General features: G+C 35.0%; 1 protein-coding gene across 1 annotated transcript; it reads left to right on the top strand.

Annotated features, from left to right (window-relative positions):
- Positions 1-359: 359 nt before the first annotated feature.
- On the top strand, positions 360-4070 carry LOC121244780 (gibberellin 20 oxidase 2-like). The gene is made up of 3 exons (XM_041142990.1): positions 360-922; positions 1131-1455; positions 3703-4070. Exons 1-3 carry the CDS (start codon positions 360-362, stop codon positions 3991-3993), a joined length of 1179 nt encoding a protein of 392 aa, XP_040998924.1. The 3' UTR covers positions 3994-4070.
- The last annotated feature ends 12984 nt before the right edge of the window (positions 4071-17054 follow it).

Genomic DNA, 17054 nt, shown 5'->3' with positions numbered 1-17054 from the left:
TATTGATTAGGAAGTTTTGTTGATTATAACCCTCTAAAGTTAAGTCTATACAAAGTGACGTCGTCCTAGTCAGATAGGTTTTGGCTTGACCGCCTTTGTATTATTGCGATTTGAGGAGTTGAACTTGTTCCAAATTAAAGTTCTGTTCTGTTAACCCTATCATCATGCACGCTTAAATCTGTAGCTATTGTAGTAATAACCTTTCCATCTTCGCCAAAGTCCGGGTTCATGCATTTCTTCGGCTCACTGATGAATCCTAGCTAGCTATATAAATGCATGTGGCATAGCATAGTGGCATTAGGCATACACAAACACAAGCTGCGCGCTTTCTGTATGCACGTTTCTATATATCGACCCGAATGGATTCAAATGTCTCTACACTTCATGTTTCCTCTCTTTCAGAAGCTGGAGAAGGCCAGAAAGATCATGGTGCAGGGGATTCTCTCTTACAATCACAGTTTGTGCTGCAGAAAGAATCCTCTCATGTGCCCATGAATTTCATTTGGCCAAAAGAGGATTTAGTGAAAGCCATTGAAGAGCTTAGAGAGCCAGTTGTGGATCTTTCAGGTTTTCTTAAGGGTGATTTGGTGGCAACTCAGGATGCTGCAATGCTCATTAGGGAATCCTGCTTGAAGCATGGTTTCTTCCAAATTACCGGCCATGGTGTCGATCCTCGTCTCATCCAAATGGCATATGATCATTTGGATCGTTTCTTTAAGCTCCCGGTTAGCATGAAACTTAGGGCTAAGAGAATGCCTGGTACTAACTCATGGGGCTACTCTGGTGCTCATGCTGATCGTTTTTCATCCAAATTGCCATGGAAGGAGACATTATCCTTTCGCTTCTATGAGCCTGATGACTCACACCCCGTCGTGTTAGACTTCTTCAAATCAACTCTAGGGATGGATTTCGAAGAGACAGGGTACATACACATGATTTATTCATCATTCTCATATCAACTCGGTGTAAATCAGAATGTGGCCTCCACATTACTAAGATGAAAGTATATATTACACAAATCAAATAATGTCATGCTAGAAGTATATAGAACGTGTCTTCCATACCGATTTGCAAATAAATTATATATATATATATATATATATATATTCCCTACTTTGCTTCTTTTGTAGATTGGTATACCAAAAGTATTGTGCAGCAATGAAGGAAGTAGCACTTGCAATCATGGAGCTTATGGCAATCAGCTTGGGGATTCATGATCAGCAGCATTACAAACACTTTTTCCAAGATGGTTCCTCCATAATGAGATGCAACTACTACCCGCCATGCAAAGAACCAGAACATGTCTTTGGGACGGGACCCCATTGCGATCCGACATCCTTAACTATTCTTCACCAGGACCAAGTTGGCGGTCTCGAAGTATTTTCCGACAACAAATGGCGGACCGTTCCACCTCGTCAAGGTGCATTTGTCGTTAACATCGGCGATACTTTCATGGTACGTACGTATATATTTACGTCGGCTTCGATCTAGAAATGAAATGTTAAGAAAAATTGCTAGCTGTTTTCTTAGTTTTTTCCTTCTACCAATATCAACGGCACCATTTATTCTCAAGTGCTGCTGCTTTTCCCCACCGTCACCAATCACGCCACCGGCCACTTGCCATATTCCACGTACTAAGATCAATCATCAATGTGCTATGCTATTCCGTTAATTTCTCTTGTTAAAATGGACAGAAAAACGTACAGCTGATCACCTGCATGTGTACAGAAAATAAAGCAAAATTGATCATGACCCAAAGAAAATTAATGAAAAGATCTACCACATGCATTTCCTCCTTCACTTTCTTCTGATTGGCACAATATACACGTGTATATTTAGATATACATCCCCACGTGGGTATTGATATTACTTACACAGATGCATGCATGTACGTACATAGTTTAAACTTCATAATGCAATCATATTTTATTAATGGGAGACACAAAATGATCAGTGGCGCCGTAACCAGAAATTTTTTCGAGTGGGGCCGACTTGTCTAACGTAGGATACATTTATATAAAATAAAATAGACAAATTAATTTTAATCTTAATTTCATGAAAAATTATAAAAGCGTAACTATATATAAAAATTATATCTCAATTATAATTTGCTATCTACATGTAGAAATAAAATTCAAAAACACAACTTATAAACTTCTCTTTAAGATTTTACTATATAATTAATGTTTCATGGAATAATATTCATTTATTTTTATTCTTAATAAAATATTTTGAATATTGTTCTTCATAAAAACTATCAAGTTATCTTTTGGCAGTCGGCCATATAGTTTCATTCTAGCTAGCATGTAAGCACCTAGTTTATCAAATTTAATGTAAAACTTAGATATTTGGTGTCACATTAAGCATATAATGCTACAGTTGAGGTCTTAAATATATTTTTTCTTGTTCAATGAAGTCTAGGGATCGAATAAAACTTCTCAACTATTTTTTATATGGATCATCAAACTTATATGATTTTCTTGTATTTATTTCACTTTGGATTCTATATTAATAAGCATAATCTTGTATAATAAAAAACTTGGGATACAAATTAATAAGTTTATTATTTCTCATTCACTTGGTTTTAATTTAATTTTGAAGGGCCACATCACAGAAAATAGATAATATTTAGAAATTATACAAAATCTTGGGACTATAGGAAAAAAGGTTGAAGATCAGCCATTTCTATCTACATAGAAATTTTAGATAACATATGAAGATTATTGATTTTTTGGGAGGGCACTTTTCTATACTTTGTAGCGAAGAAAATTTATGGGATATTTTGAATTTAAAAAAAAAATAATAATTGGTGGGGGGGGGGGGGGGGGGGGGGGGGGGGGGGGGGGGGGGGGGGGGGGTTCCAATTATATAAACGTTGTCCGCCATTGTGGAAAATGTAGTTGAACCTAGATATTATAAGTGATCGACTGTACCTTGATAATCTTGAACACATTATAATCTTTCTAACCATATGGCGGTTTTAGGCTTAGCATGATTAAAATAGTTTATTGTTAAGTAAAAAATATTGTAAATCACTGCCATGGTTATGTGTTGGTTCGGTGCATGGTCAGCCTACCTAAACCATGTGACTATGCCAAGAAAAAGTTGTGACATTTTATGAGTGTCATTTCATTGCTTTCTTTCATTTTGTGTCTTTCTTTAGGCTTTGACTATTTTATATCAGGTTCAAAGATCTCCTTTCATGTGACCGAAAATAAGATTAATGGGAATCGACATTGTTGTACCTTGGGAATAGACTACTAAGAAGCCTACTGCACTATATTAAGACTTGGAGGCGGCAAAATTTATTTTAAAGAAAATGTCCATCTTAACATGTCTCAATACTGGGTTCTCTCTTTCTAAATTGTTCTTGTTATTTTATTTTATTCTCTAGTTTACAAAACATATGCAATTATATTTTATATCTTCAATATTTTCCCAACACTATCATCACTTCATGATTTGTCATTAAATAGCTGAAAAACTTTTTATAATTTATAATTTAATTATCTTATATATGTCAAATATTTAATGTCATATAAAAAAATAATAATTAAAAGAGTAATGAATAGTACTTCTCATTTGGTGGTGCATAAGCACATAAACTTGGCGGCCTCTTACATATATGCGGGAAATAAGTTAATTGCAATATTATAATTATTTAATTTGATATCTCTTTTGCATGGTATGCATGATATATAGGCACTATCGAATGGGAAATACAAAAGTTGTCTGCATAGGGCATTGGTGAACAGGGACAAGGAGAGGAGGTCGTTGACCTTCTTTATGAACCCAAGAGAAGACAAGGTGGTGAGACCTCCTGAGGATCTTGTATCTTCATGTACTGGTGATGCGCCAAGAACATACCCTGATTTCACATGGTCGGAGTTACTCCAATTCACTCAAAAACACTACAGAGCTGATGATGCTACCCTACCAAACTTCACCAAATGGCTCCTGTCTTCCAAACCGGCTAACGTTAATAATAATTAGTAAGCCATGCATGCATGCATGCACCTCTATCTTATAATATTTATGGATGCAATCAATCTACATGAGTACTACTGATGTTTAGAACAGTACTTAAGTAATAATTGTGAAAACCTAGCTGCAGTGATCAGCTTCCTCAAATTAAGGAGGTCGTGTTGCTTTATATATGTTAATAATTTGCATGCGTTTATGAAAGGATCATCGACTTGTGTAAATTTATGCAAAATATATATATGTATGATCTACACCGGCGCGTCTGCATGTATTAATACTTGTTGTATTACATTAATATGAATATGAATATTATGAAAAAGTATAATGATTATTATTACTCAGTCCAGTAGTACTGTAGTAATATATAATTTGATGCTATCAATATGTGTTTTTTTTTTTTTTTTTTTTTTCGTTTTCTAAGGTGATAAATCTCTTTGAAAAAAGAGAGATCCATGTAAAATAAACTCATTTTTTTTATGATGGATATCATACTCTAGATTTTTTAATAGGCATGTTTGTATCGAGCTTGCATTATTCCTCTTTAAACACCCTACGCCTTTGTGATACGATAAAGAATCACAAAAGTCATAACTCAATCAAGGAAGTTTTATACAGCAATAGTCCACGAAACTAATTACCATGTATATAATCGCGCGTCCACCAAAAGAACTCGACGACCTACGAGGGACCCATCATGTGCATGAAGCTCATACATGATCATGTACCCCAACCCCACTAAAGAAACACTTGCTATTAAATACGAGAAATCTAAAATATAATAAGAGGTACGCATTTTCTACAAATAAGAACTATTATTCATGGCGTTAATATTGCTCCTACCCAAGCTCTATAGTTGTTATATCCCATATTGATTGGTAAGTGATAAGGTTAGGTGGTATTCGAGATCTCACATTGCTTCGGAATAGGAATAAAGAATTCTTGCTCTTTATAACGTTCTAATGTGATTCCAATTTGATTGTTGACTAATTTTCGGAGCATATAGGCCCAAATATAGCATGAGCCTCACTTGAAGCATTACAAATAATACCTGCATTGTTATACTTCATATTGACAGATAAGCAATAATAGTAGGTAATGTATATGATCTCACACTATCCGGAAAGAAGTTCTAGCTTTTTAAAAGGGCTTCAATTGTATCATTTACTAATCATTTTGGCCACCTATAATGGACTGGCCAGTGGACTAGGCTAGGACATCGGAATTAGTTTAAAGGTGGAGATTGTGATACCGCATATAGTCTGATAAATTATAAGTTAGATATGTGATATATGAGATCTCATATTACTTAGGAATGAAAAGTTTTTACTTTTAATAATGTTCTGATTGGGCTCTAATTATATTATTGACTACTAATTTTGTAGTATATGCCCAGATGTGGCTTGACGCTTCCTTAGGGCATTACAAGTTTGAGAGTCTCAAATAAAAGAGCAAGTGAAACATGAAGTGCGTGTTCTACATTACTTCTTACTCATTTAATGTTGTCCAAAATATTTTTGGTACGACGTAAAAGCTCCATCTGGTCTAAATAGAATTTAGGAAAGAAAAAACACCCAAATGGGCCAAATCTCACATGTTTGGATCCATTAAAGCGAAACCAAAATCCTTCCGGACTACAAAAATCCGTTGCCACACAAACCAGTTAGAAAATAGAAGTTTAATGGATCATGATAACACTTTAATTTGATACCTGACTTGATATATTGTATTGCTCTGTTTTTATAATGGGTTACAGCAGTTCAGGATTACGACTAACATCAGAAGCGATCATGCATAAAGATTATAATTAGTTACAGCTAATCATGATAACCCTACACCTATTCCTTATCTACAAACTCATCAAGTTCAGCATTATCGACTTTTTTTTTTTTTTTTTTTTTTATGAAGAGCCGAAAGTCACATGTCTAATTGTGACTCCGTCCCAAATTTTATTGATCAACCCTCACTTGTGACGGAGGAAAACCGTGGTTACAACCCGAAGCCTGGGGGCTACAAATATTATAATAAAACCAAAACCCAAGCCTAAAAAACCAACTAAACTCAACCACTATACAAAAGCCTCAAAAAAACCTTCAAAATAAGAACCTGCAAAACAAAATCTGCACGAACATAGAGTGAGAAATGAAATGATCAAATGCAAAAAAAGACATACCTCTCAAAAGACCAGCTCACATAGCTTTCTATCAACTGCTTCGGATTCTACGTAAGTAAGGAAGGCCCCCTCTATCCAGCCTAAAGTTATCGACTTAGGTTACTCTTGCGTGCGCTATCTTCAATTAAATTATTCTGAGTTGGTTGCTGAGGTTTCACCGAGGGTCTGAGATGCTATATATGTCTCACATCAAACTATCGATATTGCTGGATCACCCCACGGAGCAATCCAAATCTTAGTTGAGAATAAAAGTTATTCTAATCTCAAGTCGGTGCATAGAACACACCATCCACATTATTTAAATAAAATATTTAATTTATAAAATTCAAATTTCAAAATTTATCTTTCCGATCAAATTATATCATATAAGTATTTTTGTAAGTTTGCTCTACGCACCGATTTTATAATAGAATTTTTCTAAGAATAATAAAGATGTTTTGTATATGCCTTTTTCTTATATATTCTCTCTTCAATTAGATTATATAATATATTAATTCATTTTAATTTAGAACAATAGAGGGTAATGGGGCAGATTGGTCGATGGCAACTTTTATTGAATTTTTTTTTTTTTTAACTTCATAAGAAATAGAAATGGTTGTGAGAATATTACTATGTTAGTAGAGGGCAACTTTTCAACAGACGGAAGGTAATGATGGTATGCAAATGACTATCTAGCCAACCCAATGCCTAGAAATATTTTCCTCAACACTTCTCGAATTTCACCTTGCTAACAGAAAATGGGAGGTTTTACCAAATATATTTTCGACAAAAAATGCTTTTTTTAGTTTTTTGTTTTAATTTAATGCTAGAACAAACACATTAACGTCCTAATTGAGTTCGAAAGGGTTTGCTCAAAGTTAATTAAAACTAAGAATTATAGACAGAAATTCTATATATATATATATATATATATATATATATATATATATATATATATCTCAAAACGAGGCTTTTAGACAAACTAGTTATTCCCGCAACAAAAGATCATCGAATGCCAATATAGCTAGTTTATAAATTTGCTAAATGTCCTTTGATTTTTCTCATTTTAGTTTTTACACGTTCGAAGACAAATGACATACTTCAAGGATACATAGTTTTTAAAACTAGATTATATATATTTAAAAAAAAAAAAAACTAGTATTTCTTGCCTATTCAAGAATTTCTTAGTACTATATTGGATATCAAAGATACTTTGTCATCTTTCTTATTTTATATAGGAAAATGATTTGTACAATCTTATTGAATGCAAATATCATGCACTTCATTTGAAAGGAATAGAAAAAATTTAGAATTCATGCGAAAAAATTAACTTTTTCATGTACTCTATTTTGAAAGTACGCAATATCTACGCACTTTAAAATTGTAGGTAACATTAGTACTCACATATTTATATATACTTCTTTTGTTTTCTCAATTCGTTCCATGTTTTGTGGTTGCAGAGAAACTAAGGGTTGGTTTGCTTTCACAAACCATTTCATCTGATCTCATCTAATCATTATAACTTTTTCAAACTTTAAAAAAAAAATACAATAAACAATTCAAAATTTCAAATTATAAAACAAAAATTATATTCTAACAATATTTTATTCAACTTTCAACTTTTATTTTATCTTATATGTGTAACCAAATTAGCCTAATTCCGTACACTCATTATGACGACTAGGAATGCTTGGAGAATGAGCATCCCACTGATGTCAGCGAGTATATTATTAAAAAAAAATGTAAGAATCAGGCCAGGAGAACTATGAGAAGAGGAAGAACACTTGAGAACCATGTGAAGAGGAAGAACTCATGAGAGAGGCCTGGACGTGCGAGAGGAAGAAGACGAATGGAGTTAGGGTTCCAGAGGAACGTACTTTGTCGGCTAAGTGTATTTTCTGTTGAAGAGAAGTGATCTGAAGTCTTGTTGTTGCGTGGATTTATTCACATGAAGACAAAGGCCTGGGATGGGCCATGGTTACAAAGGGCTTGTTGTGGGCTATAGCCTGTTAGAAGTCATAGTAGTTTAGTAATCCTTATTTAGTAGTATTGTAGCTAGGTTGGACCATGGGCCGTAACATTGGGTTTGTTTTTTACTTAATTTCCTACTTTCAGTCCAATAGAGTTGGCCCACGATGAGGGCATCAGTATGTAAGGGTTTAGTTTATCTGTATTAGGGTTTTTATCAGAAAGTTATTAGAACTCTCTATTCTCTCTTACAACTTTCTCTAGAGGTACTCACCCTCGAAGTGAGACTTGCTATCAATACAAGTTTATTTTATAAATCTATTACATTTTTTTGTATAAGAGAGATATGATCTCTGTGCAAATATAAACTTTTTCTATGGTTGAAAGGACAAGATTGAACCAACTCTAAGATGGCTTGACTACTCTAAAGAAAGTGATTGATGCCCAGTATGGTAGGATGGAGAATCAGTTCCACAGCCTGGAAGGTCAGTATCACAGCTTGGAAACCGAGATGGTGGCCCTGAAAGGCACTGTCCAGCAATAGTTAGCAGCTTTAACTCATGAGCTATAGAAAAAGAATCAAAGCCCTCACCAAGGAGAATCTTCCTCGGGGCTGCATTATCGAGATGAGAATAACCAGTCACATGGGGAGGTACACACAAAGTCAATCCACCTGGATTTTCCAGTGTTTCAAGGGGAGGACCCAGCTAGATGGCTCTACAAGGTAAATCATTTTTTTGCTTTTCACAACACACCACACACTCAACGCATGAGGTTAGTGTCTTTTCACATGGAAGAACAAGCTATGATTTGGTTCCAAGGAATGGAAGAGTCAGGCCAGATTTTTTATTGGGATGCTTTTGTGAGGGCACTGTTAATAAGATTTGCTCCTAACCCATATGATGAGCCCATGGAGGCCTTAACTAAGCTAAGACAAGTAGGGTCAGTGGAGGACTATAAGTCCGGGTTTGAGACTTTATCCAATAGGTTAAGAGGCTTGTCTGACACCTATAAACTCAGTTGTTTTCTGAGTGGACTAAAGGATGAAATAAGGTTGCCTGTAAGGATGTTTAACCCATCAAACATGTCTACCGCCTACAGCCTTTCCAAGCTACAAGAAGAAACCATGAATTTGTCAAAAAAATCCAACAAACCCATTTTTTCCCATCCACCAGAACCTGCCCATCCTAGCCACCAAAAAAGTTCTTATCTACAGAAAACCTCAATACCCATCCAGAAAATCAACCAAAACCAAATGAAAGAGAGAATGGAGAATGGGTTATGCTACCACTGTGATTCTAAGTGGAGCCCAGGTCATAGATGTCTAAATCCTAAGTTATACATCTTGGAAGAAGTATTACATGAGCCCGAAGAAGACATTGGAGAAATCTTAACTACCCCTAAGATGGAAGGAGAAGTAGAAGTGTTGAAGTTAGATCCTAATCAGGATAATCCTGAAATCTCTCTACATGCCATTACGGGGTCACACAACCCCAAAACTATAAGGGTTAAGGGGAAGATAGGGGCTTCGTAGGTGACCATTCTCATTGATACTGGGTCAACTCATAACTTTTTAGACCATACTATTGTGGAAAAAAGTAAGTTGCCTCTAAACATTACTGAAACAGTTAAGGTTAAGGTTGCTAGCGAAGAATTACTACACAGCTGGGACAAAAGTAAAGGAGTAGGAGTATGGATCCAAGGTGTGAAGTTTCTCTTGGATGTGCATATTTTAACCTTGGCTGGTTGCAATTTGGTAATAGGGGTCCAATGGCTCCAAACATTAGGCCCAATCCTATGGAACTTTGCGGAGTTAACTATGAAATTTTCTTACAAAGGAACAACAGTGCAACTAAAGGGTCTAGCTGCAACTTAACTAATAAAAGAAGGGTCTCTAAACCAGGGGAACAAGCTGGAAAATAAAGGGTCTTACCACACTTGATACAAGAAACTGAAAATTGTGATGTGGTGGAACAAGAAAGTCCAACAACTGAAATATAGCCACTGCTGGAGGAATTTTCTGACATTTTTTGTGAACCCAAGGGATTACCCCCCACTAGATCCCATGATCATGCTATTAATTTGTTACCCAGAACAAAGCCAGTTTCAATAAGGCCATATCGTTACCCCTACTACCAAAAGGATGAGATAGAGAAGATTGTGAATGAACTCCTAGCCTTGGGGGTTATACAACCTAGTTAAAGCTCTTTTTCATCCCCGGTTTTATTGGTGAGGAAGGCGGATGGCACATGGCACCTTTGTGTGGACTATAAGGGACCTAATAGCATTACCATCAAGGATAAGTTCCCAATCCCAGTAGTTGAAGAGTTAATGGATGAGCTCCACGGTGCTAAGATCTTTTCTAAGCTGGACCTAAGGTCGGGTTACCACCAAATCCAGGTTAAATGCGAAGATGTTCAGAAAACAGTGTTTAGAACCTATGGGGGGCATTACGAATTCTTGGTAATGCCTTTTGGGCTAACCAATGCCCCCTCTACTTTTCAAAACCTCATGAACAAAATTTTCAGACCATATCTAAGGAGATTTATTTTGGTCTTCTTTGATGACATATTGGTGTATAGCAAGAGTGAAGAAGAACACCTAAGGCACCTAAGAGTGACCCTTGAGATTCTAAGGCAGCACCAACTCTTCGCCAAGAGATCTAAGTGCAAGTTTGGTAGTTTGGAAATGGCATACTTGGGCCATGTAATATCTAGACAAAGGGTTAAAACAGATCCAGAAAAATTGCAGGCTATGAAACAATGGCCATTCCCATCCTCTCTCAAGGCTCTTAGGGGTTTTTTGGGCTTAACCGGGTACTACAGGAGATTCATCAAGGGAAATGGGAGCATTGCTGCCCCACTTACAAAAATGTTAAAAAAAGACAGCTTTATATGGTCTGAAGAGCAATGTTTTGAATATCGTATCGGATGTCATACTGTTCAAGGCACTGGAACGAAATATTTCGGTACCGGTACCGTTTCGGGATAGTCGATATATGAATAAATTATATATATAAATATATATATTATTTTTCAAAATAATAGTCTATATATGAATAAATTATATTTAAATACATACAAATATAAATTATAAATAACCTAGTCTAAATTGGAGGTCAAAAAATAAGCTTGTAGTTTGAAAAAATAAAAAAAAATTACAGGCCGAAATATAGGCCGGTACGATCGGTGTTTGGGCCGGTACAAAACATATATGATACCCGTACCGGCCCAGTGGCCAGTATGGCAAATACCGGCCGTACCTGTCGATACGGTACGAGATTAAAAACAATGCTGAAGAGTCTAGAGAGGCATTTCAGAAACTAAAGGAGGTTGTGATGCACCCTCCTGTACTTGTCTTACCAGATTTCTCATTACCCTTCATCATAGAATGTTATACGTCAGGAACAACCATAGGGGCAATCCTAATGCAAAGGGGAAGACTCATAGCTTTTTTCAACCAAGTCCTAAAGGGGAGGGTTCGGGGTTTGTTAGCCTACGAGAGAGAATTTTTTGCCTTGGTGTCGGCAGTGCAAAAATGGAGACCCAACTTATTAGGAAAACCATTTGTAGTGAAAATAGACCAGCAAAGTTTGAAATATCTGCTAGACCAGAAAGTGGGCACTCCGATACAGTAGAAGTGGATAACCAAACATATAATTTTCTTGTTGAGTACCATAAAGGTTCAGAAAAGAGGGTGGTCCAGAAAAGAGAGAGAGGAGGAATGCTCTCTATCACTTATATCATTTCCCACTATGGATTGGATGCATGAGTTGGAGGTGGCATATGGATGTGATGAACAACTATAGCTGCTCATATCTCAGTTTAAGGAAGGAAAGTTAACTTCAGCTTTTTCAATGAAGGATAAATTCATGCTGTATAAGGATAGGTTCTGCATTCCCAACTAAGAAGCCTTTAAAACTAAGATGTTGGAACTGATGCACTGTAGCCCTTGGAAGGGGGAATGCCGGGTTTGATAAGACTATTCATAAACTCAGGAGAGAGTTTTATTGGCCAGGTCTAAAAAGGGAGGTCAAGCAGTTCATCCGGAACTGTGATGTATGCCAAAGGGTGAAGATTGATAATACCCTTCCAAGTGAACTCTTGTAAACTCTACCGATATCCCACAAAACTTGGAAGCACATCACCATGGACTTTGTGGAAGGGCTCCCTATCTCTAATGGGTTTAACAATCTATGGGTGGTAGTGGATAGGCTAACCAAGTATAGCCATTTCACCCCACTCAAACCTCTCAACACAGCCAAGGCAGTAGTTGAACTATTTCTGAAACACGTCTACAAGCTCCATGGGTTGCCCTCATCTATAGTGTTGAATCGGGACTACACATTCCCTAGTAAGTTCTAGAAGGAGCTTTCTACGCTCCTAGGGGTCCAAATAAACATGAGCACAGCCTACCACCCTCAAACGGATGGCAAAACCGAATCAGTTAACAAGACACTAGAAAATTATCTAAGATGCTTCACAAGCGACCATCCTAAAGACTGGTCATAGTGGATCCCACTTGCTGAGTGGTGGTACAACACCACACAACACCTATCTACGAAGCTTACCCCCTTTGAAGCTTTGTATGGATACCAGCCCCCACGAATCCTTAGCTATGTGCCTAGAACAACAAAGCTGGAAGCAGTGGAGACAACTCTGAGAACAAGGGATCACATATCCCTTTTACTGCGGCAAAACCTGTAAAAAGCACAGGAGAGAATGAAAAAGTACTCTAATCTAAGGAGGAAAGAACAAAATCTTGAAATAGGTGACTGGGTATACCTAAAGCTCTAGCCCTACTGCCAGATCTCGGTCGAGCATCTCCGTAATATCAAGTTAGTACCCAGATATTTCAAACCTTACCGGATCCTGCAAAAAATTGGTATCGTAGCATATAGGTTAGATCTCCCTCCTAATTCTCGAATTCACCCTACGGTCCCTGTATCACAGCTAAAGAAGAATTTGGGATTGTAGATTACCATGGTGCTGTCGTTGCCTCCCGTCGATCAGTCTCAAATCTTGAAGCCCAAACCTGTAGAGGTACTGAAATGCCACATGTTGAGGTTCAAGAACCGACGAAAGGTGGAGGTTCTTGTGCACTGGCAGGGACAAACCGAAGAAGAGGCTACCTGGGAGGAATTTTTGTAGTTGAAGGAGGCTTATCCCCACCTTGTGGACAATATGCTCTGATAGGGAGGGTACTATAACAATCAGGCCAAGAGAACTATGAGAAGAGGAAGAACACTTGAGAACCATGCGAAGAGAAAGAACTCATGAGAGAGGCCTGGACGTGCGAAAGGAAGAAGAAGAATGGAGTTAGGGTTCCAGAGGCAAGTACTTTGTTGGCTAAGTGTACTTGTTGTTGAAGAGAAGTGATCTAAAGTCTTGTTGCTGTGTGGGTTTATTCACATGAAGACAAAGGCCTGGGATGGGCCATGGTTACGAAGGGCTAGTTGTGAGCTATAGCCTGTTTGAAGTCATAGTAGTTTAGTAATCCTTAATTAGTAGTCACTATAAGAAAATTGTTTATTTGTTGCCACTTATTTCCTGCAAAAATGATTATTTTCTGCGAAAATGAGTCTGTTTTTATCCCAAATGGTCATTCTCGCTGCAAATAATTTGTCCCAAATGCTTTTTTTTTTGTAGTGAGTACTGTAGCTAGGTTGGGCCATGAGCCATAACATTGGGTTTGTTTTTTTACTTAATTTCATGCTTTCAGTCTAGTAGAGTTGGCCCACGATGAGGGCATCAGTATTTAAGGGTTTAGTCTATCTGTATTAGGGTTTTTATCAGAAAAGTATTAGAACTCTCTATTTCTCTCTTACAACTTTCTCTGGAAGTACTCACCCTCGAAATGAGATTTGCTATCAATACAAGTTTATTTTTTAGATATGTTACAAAAACCAAAAAAAGAAAAAAAACTGAGAATAAGTTCATTCGATCTTCATCCATTCATTCGAGCTTCATCCAAAAAAGAAGAAGAAAACATAGCGAATATTTTCTCTCTCAAAAAGGAAACGAACATTTAACTCACCACCACATTTTCCTTTGTGAGACATAATAAAATTGGACTGAAAACTCATTAATGGCATCAGATTCAAAGGCAACTTACAGTTCATTCGAGACGAAGGAGGAGGGAATCACCGTCTGCCAATAGGATCAATCTTGAGAGGCTCACGATTTGGGAGGGTCACCGAGATTTAGAGGGACGCGACAAGATTCAGAAGGCTTAGGATTCTATAATAGAAAGGAAAATGTAGGCTCTTCGCGTGAGAAGGAGGTTGGAGGCCACATGGTGTTTACATGAAACACACCGTTCCATGAAATGGTGTGTATCATGAGGCATTAGTAGTGGGGAACCTAATAGTGGAATTTTGCCATGAAACGCTTCATTTCATGAGACACCCTGGACGGTGTGAACGGGGCCTCCCCCATATGCTTGGCTTTAGTATTTTTTATAGTGAAATGGTTTGAATTATGAGGTTTTGAAAAATGAAAGGAAAAAAATTAAATAAAAATATTATAAAGGTAAAATATTTTTAGAATATAAATTTTTCATATAATTTTTATTTTAAAACTTGAAAAATTAAATTCATTCTTTATTTAGAAGTTTAGGAAAGTTATAATATAGAATAGAAAAAATTGTAATAATTAATTTAAAAGTATTTATATTTTAATAATATTTACGTAAGAAATGAGATAAAATAAATAAGATTGGATAAGACTAAAGATACTTCCAAACAATCACGTGAATCCTTAAATTATTGTAGGGCAGAGAAATAGGGAATACCTCTTTGCTTTTTCTAAAGTTCATAGTTGTGGACCATGGCTTTCGTCCCTTCTACTTTTGCCTCAGGATGTTAAATCTCTTTCGTCGGACCCTGGCCTTCATGTTTTCACATCCTTCCCGCGTATGTATCTGTTGTACGATCTTTTCCCGTTTGTACAGGCGTAGGTATCAGGTACAAGCTTCTAAGAAGACGGTGCCAGCGGGCCTCCCGGCGTACCGCTGGTGTAAATTTGTAAAAAAAATTTATTCATTATTTTCATACATCATATATCATTTTTTTTCTCTTATTAAATATGTAATATATAGATAATTAATAAAAAAATTCAATTAGTTTAAAAAAATAAAATATAAAAAAATTAAAAAAACATAAAAACGTAAAAAGAATAAAAATAAGTGTGATATGTGATTTGTGAAGATGATGAGTAATAAATCTCAAATTTGTAATTCTTATTTTTATTATTTTTTAAAATACTTTTTTACATCCTTATTTATAAAAAAATTAAAAATATATAATTTTAATAATAACTATTTTCTTAACTATTAAGTAAAAAAAATTAAAATATTCGAGCTGTAATTTTGAGCCATAATATTGAGGGATCTAAGTAAAATTTTCCTTTAAAACGTAATATATAAAATATTTAATTAAATGAGTAAAATATAAAGTTAAATTTAAGATTTTCTATGATAATATATAAAATTATTACTTATTTTAAAAGTTTAAATTAATAAAAAAAATAGATTTAATTATTTATATTTATTAATGTAATGCTATATTAAAAATGTTCTTTTACCAGCCCACGAGTCTATCTTTAGGCTTGATTTGGATAGTGAGATGAGATGATCTATGAATAAGTGAAATGGTTTGTGAATAATAATGAAACGATTTGAATTATGATATTTTATGGAATTTTGGAAAGTGAGAAAGAAAAAGTTGAATAACAATATTATAAAATTAAAATCTTATTATAACATAATTTCTTAATATTATTTTTGTTTTAAGATTTGAAAAAAGTTGAATTATTTTTTATATTTTATTTGGGAGTTTAGGAAATCTCTAGTAATTCGATAAAAGTTTTGAAGATTTAAAATTAAAAAATATTTATATTTATAGTGTTTAAATATTAAGATGAGATAAAATGAGAAGCTTTCACCATCCAAACCAGGCCATGCATCCATTTTTTCTAGTAAGTAGACCATGAAAGCAAGGCATCCACCATGAGTAATTAACACCTTTTAAGATATCTAGTATCTAAAGAATTGGCAATGCTACACTAACTTCTCACCTAACGTGTATTTTTTAAAAAAATATATATAATTTTTTAGAAAACAAATTGGTAGCCCTACATTAATTAAAAATACTTAATCATTTAGTAGATTTATTTATTTATTTATTTTTACTTAATCATTAAATATAAATAAATAAATCATTTGGTAGATTTCTTCGGTAGCCCTACAGAATTACACAACGGATTCGAGATATATAATAGAGCAATGCTACGTATAATCTCTATTTGAGAATTATATTATAAGTTTAGTTAATTTTATATTTAAATCTCTTTTAAAATTATAATAATATTTTTATCAAAATAATATTTTTTTTTATTTAATGAAGAGTTTGTACATACAATCTTTAAACGGAAATTACAAATAGAATTTTCCTACATAATAACTACAAAATGAATGGCGTTAAAAAAAGTGAAAAAAAAATTGCTCTAAGAAAAAAGTAACGTCATAGATTTGGAGTACTTGTGGTCCATAGGCTCTTAAAAAAATTAATGATTAGTTTCAAAAGATGGTAATAATTAGTTTGAAAAAGTTGTAATAATTAATTTAAAAATTTTAGATTTAAATTATATTTAACAGTAAGATTAAATGAGATGAAATGAAATTAGATAAAAATTTTATATCTCTTCTATGCCCCTAAACAAGCCAGTCTTTTACTTTTCTAGGATCCTAGTGTTTTTATTGTCCGGTGTTTACGTTGTGTACCTCTCCATATATATGAGATTTTAATAGCGCTAGATTTGTTATTTCAATGATTATTATATATCTAAGGGGAATACAACAAACCCTTGCTAGCTGCATGTGTGTCGTTTTTCAAGTATTATTAAAATCCGCAGAGGATTTTTTTTTTTTCTCTAAAGAATACTATTTGCGGGGA

The sequence above is a fragment of the Juglans microcarpa x Juglans regia genome, chromosome 8S (genome assembly GCF_004785595.1).
Source record: "Juglans microcarpa x Juglans regia isolate MS1-56 chromosome 8S, Jm3101_v1.0, whole genome shotgun sequence".
Taxonomy (NCBI): domain Eukaryota; kingdom Viridiplantae; phylum Streptophyta; class Magnoliopsida; order Fagales; family Juglandaceae; genus Juglans; species Juglans microcarpa x Juglans regia.
Note: the sequence above shows the minus strand (reverse complement) of the source record. Positions and strands in the feature narration are given on the sequence as shown.

Coding starts and splice junctions, on each gene's coding strand:
- LOC121244780 (XM_041142990.1), top strand. CDS start 360: ATGGATTCAAATGTCTCTACACTTCATGTTTCCTCTCTTTCAGAAGCT. Junction 923..1,130: donor ATGGATTTCGAAGAGACAGG/GTACATACACAT, acceptor CTTCTTTTGTAG/ATTGGTATACCAAAAGTATT. Junction 1,456..3,702: donor ACATCGGCGATACTTTCATG/GTACGTACGTAT, acceptor CATGATATATAG/GCACTATCGAATGGGAAATA.